The sequence below is a fragment of the Nestor notabilis genome, unplaced genomic scaffold (genome assembly GCF_000696875.1).
Source record: "Nestor notabilis isolate BGI_N333 unplaced genomic scaffold, ASM69687v1 scaffold7595, whole genome shotgun sequence".
Taxonomy (NCBI): Eukaryota; Metazoa; Chordata; class Aves; order Psittaciformes; family Psittacidae; genus Nestor; species Nestor notabilis.
Window position 1 is genome coordinate 32,315 of NW_009929729.1, and position 21,628 is coordinate 53,942.

At 37.4% G+C, this 21,628-nt stretch overlaps 1 protein-coding gene across 1 annotated transcript in view; it reads left to right on the top strand.

The window, feature by feature from the left end:
* Positions 1 to 581: 581 nt before the first annotated feature.
* Positions 582 to 21,628, top strand: part of ADCY7 (adenylate cyclase 7) — a 31,892-nt gene continuing 10,845 nt past the window's right edge. The window contains exons 1-15 of the mRNA XM_010015120.1: positions 582 to 752; positions 2,000 to 2,200; positions 4,257 to 4,421; positions 5,234 to 5,383; positions 7,625 to 7,773; positions 8,088 to 8,199; positions 10,921 to 11,048; positions 11,291 to 11,449; positions 14,973 to 15,105; positions 16,376 to 16,561; positions 17,492 to 17,535; positions 18,372 to 18,452; positions 19,488 to 19,560; positions 20,424 to 20,521; positions 21,251 to 21,335. Of these exons, the coding sequence (XP_010013422.1) occupies positions 582 to 752; positions 2,000 to 2,200; positions 4,257 to 4,421; positions 5,234 to 5,383; positions 7,625 to 7,773; positions 8,088 to 8,199; positions 10,921 to 11,048; positions 11,291 to 11,449; positions 14,973 to 15,105; positions 16,376 to 16,561; positions 17,492 to 17,535; positions 18,372 to 18,452; positions 19,488 to 19,560; positions 20,424 to 20,521; positions 21,251 to 21,335 (1,935 nt within the window). The remainder of the gene's footprint in view (positions 753 to 1,999; positions 2,201 to 4,256; positions 4,422 to 5,233; positions 5,384 to 7,624; positions 7,774 to 8,087; positions 8,200 to 10,920; positions 11,049 to 11,290; positions 11,450 to 14,972; positions 15,106 to 16,375; positions 16,562 to 17,491; positions 17,536 to 18,371; positions 18,453 to 19,487; positions 19,561 to 20,423; positions 20,522 to 21,250; positions 21,336 to 21,628) is intronic.

Below are 21,628 nucleotides of genomic sequence, written 5' to 3' on the forward strand. Positions count from 1 at the left end.
CACAGTTGGCGTGCGTAGGGCAGGCGCTGGTGAGCGCTGCCTGAGCCCTGCCCCTGCAGCTGCTGGGCACCATAGCCCACTCACAGGGCTGTTGGGCTTCCACCCTGCCAGCAAGAGACTGGTTGCTCACTGGTTAGAGCGTGCAAATAGGAAGTTTAAGGAATGTGCTTTGCCCTTTTTTGCCTTGGGCAACACTCTATACACATAACTGGAATACATTCAATTAATGAATGTCTCTGCAGAGTTCATCCTGGGAAGTGATATGCAAGATTATGGAAAGGAGTTAGAGACTTGCAAAATAATAATTAAAAAACCCCCCCACACTAAAACCTCTTCTCTTCACAAATACAGGTTGATGATGACTTGCCTGTGGTTGTGGGGAGGCTAACTCTATTGCTTCTGGTTGCATTGGAAATCTGAAGTTAATGCTCATGAGAAGTACAGCCAGAAAACGTGGGTTACTCAGTGTGCCTGAAGACTGCAGAGGCAGCAGCGAAAAGACAAACCTTCTCTTTGAAGCACTAGCTTCAGCTGTGTCTTATTCTGTGCACTGAGTGCAATAGCAGCTAACCTGGAAGAAAATGCCAGCTAAAGGTAAATACTTCTTCAATGAAACTGATGACTGCAGGATGTCAGACCCACTCTATGAGAAGTACCGCTATACGAGCCAGCAGCATCCGCTCCTGCTACTGCTGCTCTTCATTGCAATCATCTTCTGGACTACTCTTATTATAGTCTTTTTTACCACTGAGGTGAGTATAGCTTTTTCTTTGTGTTTGATATTTACAAAGATGATGAGAAGTCACTATAACAATACACAAAAAACTTAGCTAAATAATTTTTTGATCCGTATGGTATCAAAGTTGCAGTGTTATATCAAGTAATTATGTATGTAATGGTGTGCATGTTTTTGAAGGGACAGGGAAGAGAGGAGACTGTGTTGATAGGCACATGCAGTTACTATAAGTATTGTTCTTGTCTTCCTATATGTTATGAACAAATCATAATCTATGCTAAATAGTAGCTAGGATAGTAAAGCAATAATAAAGGGACCAAGGAAGGAACAAGGACATAAGTTAAAGTGTACTTCATTTCTCATATTTTGTTTTTTAGAGTCAGCTAAGAAATGTAAAAGAATATAGTGATTCATTGGTTTGAATTCCTGAGGCGATTTCTTTGTTTTAATTGAAGCATTTGTAGCTATTAATTCAAATACAACAGGAATCTCCCAGTACAACAGGTGATCTCCCAGGTTCAACGGGTGACCCGTTGAATCAATAGTTAGTTATTAAGGAACAGGGATCCTGTAGGCATAGGAAAGATGCAGTTTAAAGAATTTGTTGTTGTGTAGTATGAACTTTCTGTAAAGAAATTAAATGTTCAAGCCAGTCCAGTTGACAGCTGTTGAAAAGGGGAGTTGATTTAAAGATAATGTTGTAAAAAGTAATAAGGAAGCTGTTCTGATCCTTCATTGCCTTCTAACACTGCTCTCCAAATACTGTGCTTCATAATAAAGTACCTTTAAGTCTCTCTTTAGCAATAAATCTAATCTTACCAATTGCACTTATATCCCTTTTAGCTTTTATTATCTTGAAAAAGAAAAGAAGTAGCAATGCTATTTATATGTAAGAAGTCATCTCTTGTAAAACTAAAAAATCAACTTTTTAGTAAAGCTTGAACTCCTCAAATGCATTTCTTTGGGTACACCTGCTTTGTACAACATAGCATAGTTAGACCTTAGCTTAAAAGAAAAACCCACTAATTTTTGAAATAATTCTGGAACTGGGGTAGGCTGGATATCTATAATAGTATTTATTATCTCTGTATGTGTGAGTATGAGGAAATAATGCTGCCACAGTTAGACTACTTAGGAACTCAGGTTAGCATCTTTTAAAGCTACTTAAGCTGTTTCCAGGGCAGTATAGCATAGCATTTTATGTTTGTTTTTTTCCAAAGGGGACATTTAAACCAACTATAACACTTCGTTCTCCTTTTACAGGAAGCACATTATCATCTTGCCTTCATCATTGCAGTATGTGCTGCTCTTGTCATGTTTGCAGTCATGTACTTACTTTTGTGTATCGAATCCCTGTTTCGGAGGTGGCTGATGCTATTTGGAGTTATGATTTGGATTTGCTTCTTAATCGTAGGATATGTGTCGCTTTTTGAAAGAGAGAATGATTATCAACTGTGGGAACAGGTATGTATATCTTGTTCATTCAGGTACTTATATGAAACTGGTAGCCAGTATATACAAATGTGTTTTGTGGGCTTTATTTTTTTCTGAAGATTATAATTGCATAATAAACTTTTTGTGAGATTTAGATTCACATTCCTAAATTGGTTTTATAGTTTTATTTTAGTAAATTCTAGTTTGTATTTTTTATTATAATGAAAATACAGTTCAGCTGAGAAAATTGGACTCCTGCATAAATTTGTGTGGGAATTGCATCTTTAAGTTGTAATTAAATTGTATTTTTTATTTAAGTCCTTACTAAATCTTAATTACCATGAATTCGTGTTTGAGAGAGTTTTTCGTTAATAATACTTGCTTTGTTAATTTATAGGGTCGAAGTGGGGTTCAAGAAATGTATAAAGGAGTCTAGGGCTGGGTGTGCCCTAGGGAGGCTGTTTTCAAATCAGTGGGAGAGGTGAAATGAACAATGAGAATTAATGACACATCCTGGCATAGCTGGGTGTGGCTAAAGTCCATTGCTCAGTATCTCTGATCAGAAGACGGGCGATATCATGATGCCAAAAATACCATAATCTGTAGGAAACTCCTCCTAAGATCGCATAATATAAACAGAAGAGTTTTTAATGAAATAAAAATGACTGTGTATCTTGTTTTACTGACTCTTCCCCTCTTTCTTTCAAATAATGAAAGATATAACTTATCAGTTAAATGACCAAAATCTGATTTGTGTTATGGCCTAGAGCCAGCACTGTGTATTTACAGTTGCTGTTCAGTACTTTTTAACTTAAGGAAGAACCTATTACTTTAGGAAAAAACCAAAATACAGTGTTCTTAACAAACATGTAACAAAGCAAGATTTGGTTTTGCTGCTTTCAGTGCTGCAAGCTGGTGCCTTGTGGTGTTGTCATGTGGTAATAATTCATTAATATTGATTTAAAGCCTCAAATATAAGGAGATGCTAGATTAGAAAGTAGAAGTGAGCAGGTTCATTTCAGACTTTTATCTTAAGTTATGAATTTATCACTAATTAAAGCTACTATTTAAATGCAGGTATGACCTTTGCTTGTCCATGCTTATAAAACTGTTACAGTGTTCAGAACATTGTGTGAAAGGGCTTGTACATATGGCAGAAAAGGTTGTTTTCAGTCCAGCTAAAATGGTAAAGATCATAGAATGGTTTGGGTTGGAATGAACATGAAAAGGTAACTTTTGTTGAATGAAACTCTTATTTTCTTGTTTGTCTGTTTATTGTTGTCCCAGTGAAGCTATTAATTCTGGCAAAACTATTAAATGCAGACTGGGCCTTGAAGCTTCTTTAAGGGAAGCTCATGTCTGGAACGGCACAGATTGAGTTGCAATGATGAGATGGAGCTGAGCCAGGAGCACTGCAATATTCTCTGATTGGGGTTGTTACTTTCCATATATATGAGCTAAACACTATAGCAAAGCTCTAAGTATGGATTTAAGTTTTATAGACCTGCTCCCTAGTAGTTTAGTGGACCATCGTGCATTTTGTAAAATCTGTGCAGCTGAATATGTAGTTAGTGGCAACAATAATTATTGTATCAGCAACAGGAAGTATTGGTTGGATTTTTGTTTTTTATCAAATAGAGAGTAAATATATACACGTGATTGGGTGGTATTAATATTAAAATAATGACTTGGAGAAGGTGAGAAATCTGACTGTATTCGATATTTCTATCCTTGCAACACACTGTTCCTTGTATGGGATGTACAAAGTCCATCTTCAGATGTAATTGATAAATTCAGGATGGAAGGGCAAGGACAACTGAAAAACTTAAAGGTGATATATCATGTTAAACTGTTTTATCTATGAATCTATAGCTGCTAATTCCCTCAAAGCTTTTAGGACTGCCACTGTCCTTATGGTTTTAATTGTGCTTTTGGAAACGTCAATATTTAATTGTTCAGCCTGAAAATGAGCAAGATCCTGCTATTTTCCTCCTTGTTCTGTAGTGATTTTTGGTAGGCACCTCATATCACGTATGTGTGATTATTTTCCTTTTTTTTTTCTTTCTTTCTGTCTTTCTTTCCAAAGGTGCCACTCTTTCTATTCATAATCTTCACAGTTTATACCATGCTACCCTTTGGGATGCGAGGTGCTGTCATAATTAGCGTTCTTTCTGCTCTCTCCCATATTATTGTTCTAAGCATTATGGTAAGCATGACTTCCCAGGAAAATAAGGAATCCATTCTATTTCAGGTAAGGAAATACTCCTTGATTAAGTAATTAAAAACCCTAGTCTTATTACCATTTGATATTGGCATAACTTCCTGTTTAAATAAGTTCCAAGCTTTCCCATGGATCTGTCAAATGCATGGGTTTGGATGTTGGGTCCAATGTGGTTTGCAAGCTTAAAATTGCAATTATTTTAATCTAGAATGAATTTTGGTTTTCTACCCTAAGTGTAAGAAGCAGAATTATCATTTTAATTTCTTAATTAAGTTACTCAAAATATGACAGACTCTGTCACAATCATTCTTCCCAGTCTGTGCTGTTTCAGATGGGTCTATCTAATTTCACCTGGCACTGCCTACTGGGTGGATCAAAAGGGCTTTTGCTGCCCTGGGGCGTCAGTAGGACCTGGAAGTGCCACTGGGTGTTTTTTAATAAGTTTCACCAACACTTATTAATATGGTGTATTCAAAGGAGCACCCCAGCTCTTTTGATGCAAGTGTGTGTCAGGCTTCACACAGCACACTGTTGCATGAGTGTGTTTGATGTGGGTTTCTCCGTGCATCAAACACTGGTGCCTGCAAATAGGTGCTAACTGATACAGCAGAATCTTCTGTTTTATTATACTACTGTATGTTTGAACAGGAATGTCTGTGACTGTGCAAGTTACCTGATATCCCCTGGTGCATCCTGGCTAATTGCAACACTGTGATTTGGTGTGTGATAGGATAAATTGCATGTGGTCTGGGGTTGATGATTGTTTTTCAGGGACTAGTATATGTGTTAGTGAAGTATCAATGACTGTTCTGCAGTAAGTAAATGTTTTTCTTCTTGTGCAGCTATTTGCCAATGCCATCATTTTCCTTTGTGGTAACTTGATGGGTGCATTTCACAAACGCCAAATGCAGGTTGCTTCGTGGGATTTGTACAGATATACCTTAAAGTGCATTCAGGTCCGAATGAAATTGAAGATTGAAAAGAGGCAACAAGTGAGTGAATTAATTCATGTTATGAATTGTTTGTTTGAATTTCTGAAGTCTGTATAATTTTATATAGTTGGTGACTAATGCATGTTGAAAGGCTTGGTCCAATCTTTGTGATACCCACCTAGTGTCAAAAATAAAAGTTGTGCCATTTGTAACAAAAGAAGGAAATTAAAGGGAGGAAGCTGTTCTCTGTGGCTTGTCTATATGAAAATCACCATATTTTTAACAGGAATGTAATTTCCAGTTATTTTAGGTACTTTTTCCCCAGTGTAAAAGGTTACTGAGACTGACCCAAGGTAACTTAAAAGAACATGCCCTTAATGCCCTGAAAAATACCTGTAATTTCAACAGTTAGTTTCATGGTAACCTTGGCAATATTTTTTTGCTTTGAATCCTGAAGTATTATTATTCTTGTATTTTCTTGTCTCACAAACTATTTTTCTTTTGCTAGAAGAAAATTGAAGCCTAAAGGAGAAAAAGAAATTGTGTAATACATTACAGCATTTGAGTTTGAAAATGTTTATTTCCATAAACTCCAGTGGTATTTAAAGAATAAGCAAGGAACATAAATTTCTTACCAAGGAAGGATTGTAAAGAAGCATTAAAGCTGAAACTAGGGCACCTTCCCTCTGTTATCCTGGTATAAATAGGGTTAAGAACAGCAGCCCTAGAAGGCTGATAGGTACCAAGTTCTCTGCCCACAAGTTATTAAATAAAATGAAGGGGCTGAAAAGTGGCTGACAGGATCAAATTGAAAAGAAGAAAACGCCACAGTGCTAATGTGATCTGTTCTCTGATGCTAATCTTGTGAGATGAGAGGACAAATCTGCATGAAAGTCCTGGCAGAATTTCCCCACACATCAGGGAAGCATCTGATCAGCTTATACAGGCACTGCGCTCTCATTCTTTGGGTGATGTGGTAACTTGCATGGTTTTTATGGTTGCTTGTTTGAAGAGTAGATATGGTTGAAGTCTATGGATAGCTTGCTTTTCATCTGTGTTGTAATTTGTCACACAATTTTGAGTCTCCTTTTTGCTACCCAATTTTCCTCTGTGAAGATGATGTGAGAAATGCAGTTCAGGGTTCATCATCACTTCCTTGAAAACTGTGTAATGTGTCAGCCTCAAGTGGCCCTGTTGCATTCACTGGGCTCTGCTGTCAGTTTAAATTGCTCCCTGAAGTTGACTTGCCTAGTATTAAAATGCTAGAGGAGGAGAAGGAGGTGTTTCTGTTTCTGGGAGCAGTCTCAAACTAAATTGTTGTGTATACGTAGTGTAGGACAGTAATTGATGCTCAAGGGCTCCCATTGTGATCCCAAGGCATTTCATTTTGGTGGCAGGCACAGGCTTTTTGCCCTTTGAAAGTGCTGCATTGGGTATTCAGGAAAAAGGGACAGAAAACCGAAAAGATTTGGTCCAAGAGGACAGCATTTTACTCAGTTACACAATGTGTTGACCTTGCTGGTGATGTCGTCTGAAAAAGTTCCTGCTTGTAGCTGCTCCATGCAACATTTCCTCTTTGGTGACTCTGTCCCTGGGGCAGGGCCCTTCCTGGGTTAAAAGTACTCTCTTTTTGTCTTCCTCTTCTGCCCAGCAACTTAGCAGGGTTGTCTTTGAAGAAAAGACTTTTGAGTCAAAGCCAGTGTAAAACAGTGCACTGAACAGTCAAACAATGTAAGTGGGTTTTGAAGAGTCTGTATTCTCACTCAGTTCAAAAGACTTTCTTTCAGAGGCATCAGTTCCTTTAAGCTGTAGCAGCATGGTGTCGACACTTTGGTATCTGTTGCTGCTTTTTCAGCATTTGAGAATTCACCAGGGTTTTCAATACTACATAGTTTTCACTACAAAATACAAGCTTTTACTAGAAGCTTTATTGGACAATGCTAGCATAACACTGAGATTGGTGGGCAAAATAAATGTTCATTTATTCTGAAATTGTGGTACTGAATGCTGAATTTTGATGTGTCTCATAGTTACAGAGAGATGTCACATATAGGTTTCAAGGAACAAAAGAAGAAAAAAAGGCAACACCCTTACTTAGCTGTAAAGTCCATGATTTTGAGAACAGAAATGTGAAAGCCTTTTCTGGGAACCCTGACTTGCATTACTCAAAGGCTATTTGAATAAAGGTGTCTCTTTTGTTTTCTATTCCTTCTTGCAGTCACTGAAATCCTGCAGTTTCAAATTTACTGTGTTCAGAATTTTGTATCATTGACTTTTTTTCCCTCCCCCCTCTCCTTTTAGGAAAATTTGCTTTTATCCATACTGCCGGCTCATATCTCTATGGAAATGAAGCTAGCAATCATAGAGCGACTAAAGGAAACTAATGATAATAGGCAAATGCATGACAATAACTTCCATAGTCTATATGTAAAAAGGCACCAAAATGTTAGGTAAGTGCAAAATCTAGAAGTAATTGTATTAATGTAAGCTGCTGATTCTTAACAGTGTATATGGTCCAGTGAAATTAAAATTTGGAAGTAGACTTTCAGGCTGAATGAGCTTCTTTTCTGTTGTGGGAAGGTAACATGTCATGAGCTAATGTGTTGTCTTCTAATCAGTTGAGATACTTGAATCCTTTTTCTGGAGTTGTTTTCCAAGGAGAGAGATGCTTTCTGTTAAATGCATTGTAATATTTAAGCTAACTGTAGAATAGACATATCTTCGTATTTCTATTACGTTGGTTTTCTCTTTTGTTCTTGTCTAGCATTCTTTATGCAGACATTGTAGGATTTACTCGCCTTGCCAGTGACTGCTCTCCTAAGGAACTAGTAGTGATGCTGAATGAACTTTTTGGAAAATTTGATCAGATTGCAAAGGTAGGTGTTGCAGTTTGTTGTGCAGTAGGGATAAAGGCCACAACTGGAAAAAAAATCTGTCTTTTCCACAAGACAGGGGGCAGTTGGTGTTAGTGCTTCTGAAGTCAGGAAGGAAAGACTGTTTTAGCTTTAAAGCTAACTAGCAAAATCACATTCCAGCAAAATTTATATCAAAATTGGGACATTTAGCAAGCTGTTACTGTAATTCTAATTCTTGAGTCTGGAGGTTTATCTGTATTGTTCAGGGAATTGTCTGATGGAAAGAAATAGTTGTAATAGGGCTGGAAGAAGTACTGTATACAAGCTCTATCGAGAAGCTTTGCTGTATTCAGTAAGAAGGATTGTTGGCTCTGTAAACGAAGAACTCTCAGGCACACATTTACATTCATAAATTAAGTCATACTGCATCAGACCAAGGAGTTCTTTACTCAGGAGTAATAATTAGTAATGGGTGCTTACAGGAAAATGTAAGAATATGAAGTGATTAAAACGGCCCCTGTGATGAGATACGCTCACTACTGACCCTTCGGGCTGGCAGTAGTTCTTCAACTTCCAAGTGTTCCTTGAGGTTAATTTCTTTGCAACTGTAATTGCAGACTCTGTTTTTGAGTTCTCACATTACAGGAACTGTATCATATATGTGTTTGCATGATTTGACTCTGTGTGATGACTTCTGTTATTCCCCAAATCTGATCCTAATCCTAGGCGTATGTTCTGTCATATCCACTGATTTTTGTGTTAGTACTGTGAGGCAAATGTGGCTTTAGGAAAATAAACGCTGTGTTTTGTTGCATCCTATGTGACAAAACCCAACAAACAGAAACCAACCCAAATTGTGCTTCTAGAAATCTAACATTGGTAAAGCATAAGTCAAGACTAGTGAGTGTCTAGCTGTCAAAACTTCCCATGGTTTAAAGATGTGGCTTTGATTTCATAATTTACTGTATTTGGATATACTCAGTGTAAATTAGACAATTAATGGACTTGGAAAATCTTGGGCTTGTGAAATTCTAGAAATTCTTTTAGAAAAAGTGGAAAAACTCCAAAAATATTGATACAGCAGAGGAGTGAAATAACTTTAATTAAACCTCTGTGGATGTCACTGAATAAAATATTAAATATATCACCGACTAAAACCTGGCTAAAACCCTAGTTAATGGTTTTGACTAAGTGACATTGCTAATCTTTGTATGTATATGAATTCGGTGGTTGTTAAAACTACTGTAAACAGTTGCTGTAACAAAAGTATTGGCCAATAAGAGAGTCATACTAAATACTGTATTATTGTGAAGCAGCTATTCAGAACACACAGAATAAGCCATTTCATCTTAGGTGCCACGAGTTTTTTATGTTGAAGAAGAAGGTGAGGTTAAACCTATCTGGTAATTTTTTGCAACGGTTCCTCACATACAAAAATATAAAAGATTCCAGATTTTGAGCGGTAGGTTTCAATTTCTCCTGTCTTCAAATTGCACTGTTTAAAAATGTCTGGATTTAGTGAGTCAAGGTCTTTTGCAACTCTGTGGTTGAACTGTAAGAAGAGATTCCTGCTTTCTGAGCTATTTTTGTTCTGCCAAGGAGTGTTCTCAGTCATCTTTTCCATACTGTAAAAATGTTGTGGGCTCTGGTTTACCTAGTAAAAGTTGATGGCTAACCTGGACACCGAGCTGGATGCTGAAGTCTAACAGCTCTAATCTAGGGCTGGGTTCCCCTGCTGATCATGTAAGCTTGTTGCTTGCTGCAGCGGTCAGTAACATGGTGCAGAATGACGGATGTTCTCTTAAGGCTTTGACTCATGAGGGAGAATAGCTTAGTTTGATAAATTGCCGGTGATTTGGGCTGATATTTGAGTTGATTGAAGAACTGCCAGGCTGTTCCTACAGCAGGGAGGGTTGGGCAGCTGAGGGTGTGAGCTGGCTCAAATGAAGCCATCTCTACTCACCAGTCAAACACTATATAGCCTTGTAGAATTATCCCTGGCTTGCTTGCAACCTTTGTAGTTAAAATTCTTCAATAATGTCTTAGCAAAAGACCGTATGAGGAGCTCTTTGCTCTTCCCCTTTCCTCTTTCCAGGCAGTCATAGGCAGCAGTATCGTCTGTTGCACAGTTAGGAAAAAGTTTTCTGCTGCCAGATAGTATTGCATGTTTTTCATATTAGCGATAGCAAAGTGTAGTATATGCAGCTTCCTTTTCAGTCATATTTGAAACAAAAAGTCCTATTCTGCTTCTGCAAAGTTACCAGGTTGGGCAGCTTAACTCCTCACTTCTCTCTAAATCCTGTGTGGGTCTTACAGGATGCTGCGCAATGTTACTTACGAGCCTGCCATGCAAAAATTGAGGAAAAGGTGAACAAACTGCCTGTAGTTCAGGTGTTAAAAAAGACAGAGATTAAAAAATGGAAAGGAAGATTTCATCCTCTGGATGGCAAATTCTGTGACAGTTTTATTTTTACTTATAGTTTCTCAGTTGCACACAGTTTCAAAAATAAAGTCAGAACGAGCAAGATGATTGTATTTCAGAAGTGCTTGAAGTGGTCATTCTTCTTACATTGGACATTGAGCAATGTCCAGGCATTTGGATGTGGGAAAAGACAAGTAAGTTTTGCTTTAACAAGGACTGAATGAAGCCTGACTTTCTCAAAATGATACAGAAAAGTCCTAGTTTTGGTGTCACTAGACTACTTTTTTTTCCTGTTAAATGTGTTTACTATAATTTCACAGGAGAATGAGTGCATGAGAATAAAAATCCTGGGAGACTGTTACTACTGTGTCTCCGGACTACCTGTGTCCTTACCGGTTCATGCCAGGAATTGTGTTAAAATGGGACTTGACATGTGTGAAGCAATAAAGTAAGTATAGCACAGAAGACTCTTTAATATATTGAGGCTATGAAGATATTGAATAAAGTAATTTTTGTCAAAATTCAAAGTGTATTTCTTAGCTGTAGTTGAATAGTTACACACTGGGTTGTAAGTTTGTCTCTTGTCTTTTGCACTAAGTGTATAATGAGACTAAATCTTAAGGGATCTCCAGGAGGTGGAGAGAAACTCACAGGTGTAACTTATTCTCTAATACTCTCCTCCCTCCACAGGCAGGTGAGAGAAGCCACGGGAGTGGATATCAACATGAGGGTTGGCATTCATTCTGGGAATGTGCTGTGTGGTGTCATTGGCCTCCGGAAGTGGCAGTACGATGTCTGGTCTCACGATGTGTCCTTAGCAAACCGTATGGAATCCTCTGGCGTACCTGGGTGAGAATCTTCCCTGTCAGTGCTAATGCACTCTGTCATCATGGTTTTTATAATCCTGGTTTATGAGTCTGAAACTGTAACTGTGCCATGACACAGATCTTCATAATGAGATGATGACAATAGGACAAATGTGTACTTACCGGGGCTGTAAAATGTTAATATTTTCTGATTCTATTTTCAGTGGGCTGTAAAATTCTATTCTTAGGCAAGCGACTCTTTCTTGACCTTCTCTTCACTGGAGAAACTTGTGTGTCCTCAGCAGTGCATTGTGTTGATTTAGTTAATTCATGTGCACAGGTATAATACTATATTTGTAAATTTACCTAAAGAATACATATGCTACTTATGTCGACAAGACAAAGCTGCATATTTACCTAGTGTTTCTGTTAATATATTGATGGGTTCAACTCTATATTCATAACTACCTCTCCTCCCTCCCCCAAAAAAAAGAAGTGAACAACACAAAAACTAAAATGTAGCCTCACAAGGAGCATCCAAGCAAGGAGAGTTTGGGTCTGTTGGTTGTTGCATCTTCTCTCTGTAGCATTTGTCATGGGCAGAACAGGAAGGAGAGTGGTCCTGAGTGGAAGAGCTTGAGGCAAAGCAGTAATGTAACATGCTGTGTGCTGCTCAGCAGTGCAGAGGATTAGGTCTGAGACGCGTATTCATGCTGATTTTTTTTAAAGATGCTCATTGAAAATGACAGATACAAGTGCTTTTAAAAACCACCAGCATTTAGAAAAATATACTATATCCTAAATTGAACTTGGGGATTAGAACTAAGATAAGGAACTTCCCTCTTCCCCCTCACCCTGCGTATTAAGTTTCCCTTTTTTCATTCCAAATAAGCCCATGATTTTGTAGGTTTTTGGCAGTCTGTGCAAATTAGTAGTTATTAATTGGATGACATTCATGTGTGTGTATGTTTAAGCATCAAAGTATTGGTTTCTTTTGGAAAGTGATCCTAACCAGGGACGTAACAGGGTTTCTTATTATTTCTATGCTTCAGTCGGCTTTTAGCTATATGCTTGTAACTTAAAAGTTAATTTCTGCAAAGCAATAAGGGGATATAAATATAAAATTATTTTCTTGCATTGGTGGCCAAAACAGAAAGTAAACTAATTTTTTTTTGGTTAACAGTTGCAATACCATCCACGTTGAGTGTTTTAGTGTGTTGACTCAGCATGATTAAACACAAATACAGAGTTGTAAAGTTTCTTTTGTTGGTAAAGCAAACAACATGACTGAATATGGTATGAAAATATCATTTTCTTAGTCATGTTTAGGACCATTGCCTAATCTTGGAAACTTTGGTTATTCTATTACATTCTGCATGCGTATGTTTGATAGTCTGTTAAAGATTAAAGCTGGTTGGCATGCTGATTCAGAAACATTACACTTGCAATGCATTACAATGCTTCCTATACCTATATGTGTCTAGCACTCGCGTACCATGTGGTTCAAAATCAGCCAAAGGAAACCTTCGACTTGTGGAAGACTGAGTCTCACAGGGAGGAAGGGTTTCTATTCACTATGCAAATGTATTTGTTTCCTGCTCTGCGGAAAAAAAGATGTGTCTGGGATTCCCCATTCCAGTGTTAGCTAGTCCTGCCCCTTTGGAAGCAGCAGTTTTGTCATTAGGAGCAGTTGCAGGTTTTTATTTAAAATATAAAGTATGTATATTTTGGGTTTCTATAAATGAAGGAATTCTAAAGACTTTTGAAAGGATGCAGGAAAACTTCTTACTTTATAAATATTTTCTTTCCATTGACAGAGTATTCTTGTTCATCTTCCTTCCAATTTTAAAAATTATTTGCATTCCTAAAAATGTAATACAGCAGCAAAACAGAAAGGACTAGCATAAAACCAAAATTAAAAATGCATTTACGACCCATTCTCCCTAATATGTATATGCCCAAAAGATCAGAACATGGTATTCTCAGGCCTGTAAGCATAGGAAACTGAATGCAGTATGCTAGGTACTCTTTACTAGCATGGGAAGTGCAATAATGTGTGTTACAGCTTGCCTCTGAGAGGCAGCTTTAGCAATAGCGGTTTTTGGTTATGTACTGATCTCAGAATCCAGTGAGTGTTAGTAACTGCTGAGAAATCCTCGTTACAGTAATTTAAACGGGAAGAAGTTTGCAGTAGGATCTGAAATGTCCCACAGTGGTGTGTGATTTGGGGAAAAGGGGGGAGAAAGCTTGGTAAAATGGAACATGGGGATAGTGAACACATGTACTGCTTTTTGAGGTAAGCAGAAAAACACAAAAAAATGCGCTGCAGTACATGACTATTCCAAGGCTCAGTTCATACAGACATCACCCAGGCTCTGTGGGAGAAAGTGATGCTTTAGAGAAAGCTTTAAAATTTCAGATTTGAAGATTCACCTTGATTGCAAAACTGCATAATCAGGGTAACAATTAAAGACCACATTTTTTTTGAGGCAATTACCAGTAGACAAATAAAACCATGCATCTTCTATATTCCAGAACTCTTACCTTTTGGCTTTAAAAGTATTGAGGAATTTTTGGTCTTCCTTGTGGGAAGCCACAGCCAGTGGTCTCCAGGTCTTGGCTAAATGATCTCCAGGCAAACCTTCATGCAGTATAAGGAAGCAGAAGAAGGGATAGTGATTCCCTTGCTTTCTGTAGTGAGGCGAGAGTGCTGCACTCTGTCAGCTTCCATTCTGGGAATGTTCCTTTCCAGCTCTGTGCGGATAGATGTAGGACTGGCAGCAGTGTTTAACCCCTCCATGCCAAAAAAAAGTGAGAGAAGCCATGGGAAGATAAAGTAGAATTTAAGAAATGAAATGCTATTTAATGAATACAGGTCTCTTGTTGAGAAATTCTATGGAAAGATATTGCTTGTAATTTATATGGAACTATATGATTCAGGATACTGAACTAAGTAATGTTAAAGGGAAAGTGTGAATGGGTACAGAAAAATACTAGCTGCTCCCCTTAGAAGCGTGCTGCTGTTGTTGCTGTGCTATGCTCTCCTCCGATTGTTTCAGATGGGACAGGCTTTCAGAATTATCCTCCTAGCTGACAAAAAACCTTTTCTGTTTTTCCCTCCAGACTTTTGTAACCATCTCCTCTCCTCATGCATTTCTAACTTGAGACAGTCCTCCCTTGTGCTTTGTTTGTGAGCTTTCTCCGCAGCTCTTGCCATCTGAAACAACCTGCCTGCAAGTCCATCTTGTCAGTGATCAGATTTCCTTTGATCACATTTATTCTTGTTTCTTATATGTCTCTGCTTATTTCAGTTTAATTTTATACTGATACTATCCCATTCTGGAAGTGTTTTTCAGCATTCTTGCTATGAAAGATGCCCTGTGAAGAACTGCAGTAAAGGATTGCAAATATGGTTTTGAGCACTGGCAGGATTTTGCAGTTGGCTGCCAAATCACAAGATGGCTGAAAAGGAGAAATGTCAGCAGTGGCCATTGAAATGTAAATGAAATGCTTAATGTGACCTTTCTGTAAGTGTTTGGGTCTCTTGTTCTTTTTCCCCTTCTCAGCCGTGTACACATCACTGAAGCAACACTGAATCACCTAGGCAAAGCATACGAAGTAGAAGAAGGGAATGGACACCTGAGGGATCCTTACCTTGAATCCATGAATATCAAAACCTACTTAGTTGTTGATCCAAGGGTATGTGGTTATTTTTAAATGTGTATTTATTCAAATATATACATACATTTTAAGGACATAGGTGTCTGTGGTGCATACACCTTTTAAATTCAGCAACAGAATTAAAGCATGTATGAGCCGTCTGAGTAGCTCGGATTTTGGACTTCAGATCTGAAAGCACAACTTACAGTTTTATGAGATGTCTTTAGCTTGATGGTAGTAAGTGTTATATTGAAACCTCTTATGTGGTCCACTTAGAGTAAAAATACGTATTTGACTATGTTTATGTGAAGTGTACCTCTCACAAATCCAGGTTAAAGGGTGGAATGAAGTCATGAAAGAATACCTGTACTCTGTGGCCGCCTTCAGAAAGATATTCCCTGTAAAATAGCTTCTGACTTCATCTTCCTCACTATCTTGGATGTGAGTGTAGAGCTAGCAACTGTTGGTTGTCCCTTTAGAGCCTGGTAACCACAAACACCTTTAGTATTGCAGGTTTGAATCAGCTTGTGGTTGATAAGTAAAATATTTCAAACGGAAAAAGAATGAAAATGACAAACTTCTTTCCTTCAGGAGCTTTACAGGAAGGAACAGCATAGAGCCACTTTTAATTAGTAAGAACACAATCTTATCTTTGTTGCATGTTTTATGTAGTCAACACTGCAACCCTCCCTACATTTACACAGCACATATGCTCAGAATGAGGATCTAACGCTATTAAAATGGCCCCTGCTTACCTGAAGATACCTGTGAAATGTTAGAGGATAACCAGTGATTGACATATTGGTTTATTCTGCATTTTTAGCTTCCTTGTAGACCCACAAGGGTATTGCTGTATGCCCTGTATATATTGTCTAACTTATCACGTGTGACGCAGGGATATAATCTAATGCTGAGTCTGTAATTTGTGGGATCTGCTTCTAACCACTGTTTTGATACACCCTAGCTCAGGAACTGGGAATCTTCCCCTGGTGAGGTGCTGACTGCAAGGAATTTGTATCTATTCATAAGATCCTGCAGTCTCTCACATTGTTGTAAGTAAAAAAGGAAGTTTGAATGTTGCAATGTTACAAGTGAAGGCTTGTAAAGGCAGCTGGAGCAAATTAATTATGTCATGATCTGCTTTAGCTCACACTAATGAAATGAGATAAAGGAGTTGAGGTTGACTGACACATTGCTGGTATGTGTTTAGGGTCCTACTAAATAGATTAAACTACCAAAGTACACAGAGCTTCATTGCTTTGTAATTTGTGTTATTTTCTGGTTTTTAAATGTGTGTGTTTTCTGTTAGTCCAAACAATGCATATCAAATAATAATCTCCCTAAAACGAGAGTTAATGATGGGCTGAAGATGCGAGCATCTGTTCGGATGACACGTTATTTAGAGTCATGGGGAGCAGCCAGGCCCTTCGCCCACTTGAACCACAGAGAGAGCGTGAGCAGTGACTCTTCAAGTTCACAAGGAAAGCGAAGAAAGGTGAGGTTTAAAGTAGCAATTCTTATCTTAAAATTGCAAGCTGCTCCTTGTGTCTATGGTGTGACACTTGAAATCTGATATGAGTTTTGTGGCTGAAATTCTGCTATTACTCATGGTGTTAAATATGTACACAGAACTAAGAAGATATCTCTGAAACAACTACTTCAGCCAGAATTTAACAGTATTCAGACTCGGGCATTCTCTAGAATGCTATACTCACAGTAAACCTTCAAAGTAAAACTTTGACAATATCTCTCTCCCCCCACCCCCCCGACATTTTTCCATCTTTGGGTCCTGCTCACTCACTACATGTGGTTTTGGAAAAAAGATTATTTATTCCAGCCTGCAGATGCATGCAATATTTACTTAAAATGTATAGAAAATTAACAGTCCGTCCACAGGTTCTACCTGCAACAGGATTGTATCAGTAAAGGATTTCTAAGATGATGAATTCTTAAGATTGTTAAGATTCTAAAATTTAAGAAAACTTATTTTTCTTCCTGAAATCAGGAATGAGATGTGCATGCTTTCAGGTGTGCTCCTGGAGGCGCAGCAAGGCTGTACTACTATCTGTGGACAGATGGCTGTAGTAAGCGTTAAATTAAGTATTGGTCCATTCAGGTTTGGGGAAGTGGCTTCCAGTCTACTTGCCTCTGCTGATGTTAATTACTTCTCTGGCTGTGGAGAAAAATAAAAGGGAATATCTGTTCAATTATTTTTAAATGATTTTTTTGATCAGAAAACACTCAATTGTTAAAGCAGAGAACATTGTTGGAAGGATTGATATTAATAAACTTTTCTACTTGAGAAGGGTTCTTGATTTTTGTTTTTAAATAAAGATGGCTTTGGCAGCTTCCTGAAGTTTATTTTCAATAGTTGTTTGCCATTTACTGAGCGTGTAACTTATTCTTGATTCCTTATTTGATTTAGGAAATACCTTTGTGTTCCACTGGGCGCCAGAGAAACTCTGATAGGTTTGTCAAATACTTTCTTCTTTTAAAATATGCGACCCTGTGCTTCTCTTGCAGTTAAGGGTACTGTAAGCATGTGATATTTTGGCTGGTTAGTCAGCATGTACAGTATTGCTGCATTAGAAAGGTTAAGCTAAATCTTTGGCCTTTAAAAGACTTCTCAAATGACGTTTGTTACTGTTAGACTCTTAACAGGAGCTTCCCCCGTCTTCCATCCTGCTGGCAACTCAGTCATTCAGGTTGTATTTTACTTTATGGCCTGTAGCAAGATGGAAGGGAGTAGAGAAGTAAGAGACCTATAGAGCATTGTAAACAAATCAAGACATCTCATGTGGTATACATGTCTATGTTGTAACTGTTTGTGCTACCTCAGCTTTTAGTTTTCTTACTCAGAAATGCTAGATTTGTTTATAAGCATTATAGTACCAAATAAATAATTATTATCATTGTATTATAAGTAAATATGTTATGTTTTACAAGATAATGCCTTTAGTTAGTAATACTAATGTATGCCATCATACTGTAAAAAAAAAAATTGGCCACTATATGTAGAAAAGCTTACAATGGTATCTGTACTGCTGAGTTAACCAAGTAAATGATTCTCACTTGTCAAAAATCCTCTTAGTTTATCACAATATTGTCTCAAAAAATGCACGGTTTGAATAACTAGAGAAATGCTCAGTAAAATGCTTATGGATGTATGTTTATGAGTTTGGAGCATTCTTGTTTAATGTCTCTGTGGTAGCTTCTCCCACTTATGTGCTTTGAAAGTGTGGTCTTCTGTAGCCATTCCCTGTTTCTGAATAGCATTTGTGTCATGGACTTCATTTCGTTCCCAGAAATTCATCTCAGAAGGGGAGGATAGAGGAAGATATTTATGATGAAATGATGTCAACCATTGAGGGCCTCAGTTCAACTAAGTATGCAGTATCTTATTGTTTTCTTCATCTTTTCTTTGAAAATAATCTGCACTCTCAATTTTAAGCCTAGATAAAAAATTTACTTCTTAAAAATGAATAGTTACCAGGATTTTTGTCTTGCCTTTTTTTTTTTGTTTTTTAATTATTTTAGTTGCTTTTTGGTTTTAATTTGAGTATCAAGAGAGTATTAATGCATTATTAGGGCAAAAAGCCAATGGTTACTATAGCTGTTCAATGTGGGGTGCTATGAAATAGCAATATAATTGTTTTGTTTCTGAGCACTGTCTGAAGTAATGAGCTGAGCTGCAGTGCGGATGGCATAGGAAGTTAATGTTTGTGTTCTGCTTATTAAAATAAGAAGTGTCAGGAAATTGGGTGCAGGACTGAACAAAACCTGTGTATAAAGTAAAACCACACTTTTGGGGGTAATAATATAGTTGCCTTGGTGCCTGATTCATGGAAGGTAAGTGGTGTATCAGTAGCAGGTGGTGCATTTGGCACTATATTTGCATTTAAAAGTGGACAAACACAGGCAATGCTGTTTGTGGTTGGTTTTTGTTTAGTTTTTAATTTAAAACAGTATTTAAATTGCTATCAAATGTAAAACAGTGGATTCAAGAAGAAAAATTCTTTCTTTCATCTAAATTACAGCAAAGCTGTTAACACTGCACCTCAGCTATTCCTAGTGGGGGCCTGATATTATTTAGGGGAAGTTTTTGGAGGCTGTGAGCCATCTCTAACACCAGCTATTATACTTTGCTATTTGTAAACCTTCAGCAAGGCCTGGGGTTACATTTTGCATGTAACTGGCAGATGCTGGAGTCTGTGAGAGTGTTCTGGATCTGCCTGTCAGCTACATGGTAATGTAACTGTTCTTGTGCTATGAAACACAAAGAGCTTGCAGAACTGTCAAATGTGTGTAAAACAGTGGCATTCTCACCCTGTACACTGTGGTGTTTCAAGTACAGTGATGCTTTTGCATACTCTCCTTGGCCTGTTGCATACATTTTGTAACATGTGTGTCTCTGAATGCAGTCCGTGGTGCGGCAGATCGGATGACTTCTGTGGGTTTTCACTGATTTTTGCAGAACCCAGTCTTGAAAAAGAGGTTGGTAAATTCAAAATAATCATTTTTCGATCTTTGATTTGTGCTTCAGAACAGCATAAGAATATATTTGAAACTATCTTCATTCTGAAACTGGATTCTGGAGGTGACTGCACATCCAGAGATTTTTGGCAACTAATGGAAAGCACATTTCAGGATTCGTTTGAGTTGGCCATTCTTTCTTGAGAATGCTAATTCTGTCAATTAAAGAAGATTGTCTTTAATCTGTGATTAAATTCTTGCCTTAAAGGAGTAAGTAGGAGTTTGACAACTGAATATGAAGATATGTTGGTATGAAGAACTTCTTTCAGAAGTAATAAGATTAAAAAAACCAAAACAACTCCCTGCCAAAGAAAAAACAACCCCAAACAAAAAACCCACAACAACAAAAAAACCCAACCCCAAAAACCAAACAAAAAATTATTTCTACATCCATAATGAAATAACTTTGAAAATACTTCGCTTTCTGTGGTTGTTTCACTGCAAGTATAATACTGCTATTTGTTAGGTCCAGTGTACTTTTCCTGTTTCAACACTTGTTCTTTAGTTTAATGTGTTGTGGTGCACTGTATGTAGACATACACACTTTAGGTTTACTTTTGTGTATATCCATTTTCTGTAAGGATTTTGGCTGTGCATCTGTGAAGAGCTGATTTACGTGCTTGGTGGATTTCCCTCTTGGGCATTTTTTCTTGACTGATGTTTGAGTGAATTTTATTTGGTGGTTTTCTTTTGTTCCCTTTTAGTTCTATGTATATTTTTAATGATACAGTATAAATTTGCATATCTGTATCATCACAAAAATGTAATAGAATTTTAAACCAGCCTGGAATCATCTTTAACATTTATTATAATTTGTGTTTCAGTATCGCACCATTCCTATTCTAAAACTGAAGAGTTACTTCGCATGTGCCAGTTTTGTGTTCCTCTGTATATTTCTGATACAGATGTTCATAATGCCAAAGTAAGTGTCAATATTTTAATAATTTATAATTCAAGTTAACCTGTAGCTAAAGTGAAATTCACATGCATGAAACTTTTTACAGTCTTTTGGAGTTACTGAAGGTTTACGTTTAAGAAACATACACCTCTTAGGACTAATTTACACCTTAATAAATGAATGCAGTCATGTTGTTGGTATAACTGCCTAGATATCAGGATGAAAATAAAATGGAAATGTTTCTTTAACATTGTTTTTGCTTGCTGCACACAGGGAGATGATCAGTTAAGTGTGAGATACTATTTTACAAGAATAGTTGGCTGTGAGCATATTGAGTAAGCCATAGAAAAATGGGATTACCTGGTTAAATATGTTCAGTGATCCTTTTGTCTGTAGAGATACAAGGAGGGAATTTTGAGCTGCTTCTCACACTCTGAGAAAGTAAATGTTTGATAATTCTGAAGTTTATGGTGTATTTGTTTTTCATGACTGTTGCAGTGCAATTTCCATGTGGTTTATGCAAGCAATAGGGGTTCAGGCTGTCACTGAGTAGTAGAACACCCTAAATTAGTATTTATGTAACAGAGCAACAATAACCTGTGTAATGTAATGGTCATTCAGTGCTATTACAAGAAAAATTCTGTTTCAATTTAGAGAAACACTGTCAGCAAATGTTAGTCTGAGTTGTGGTTTGATTCTCCCCTTCTCTCCCCATTTAACACTGGTTTGTTTTATGCTTTCTTTTCTGTTCAGAACTGCAAAACTGGGAATTTCCTTTGGCATTGTGGCAGTCATCATTGTACTCATTTTGTTTGTATGCTTTGCTGAGAAATGTATGGTAAGTTTATTTAAAACAAAAAAAAGTTTCCTCTTCTCATAAGCAGATAAGAGGTAATTCGGCACCTTGCTCTATCTTTTAGGATGATGAATTAAGCTGTTAATTCCAATAGGAGTTACCAGAAGATTTTTATTGCCTGAAACAGATTTTCGTGTCTGAAAATTCTCACTGTAATTCAGACTTTTTGGGTGCCAGAATAGACAGGTAGGAGGAAGATATTAACACCCGCTGAGTGGGCTTAAATAAATTTTTAAATTTATTTTTATTTTTATGTTTGTCCCTAATAGTAGTTT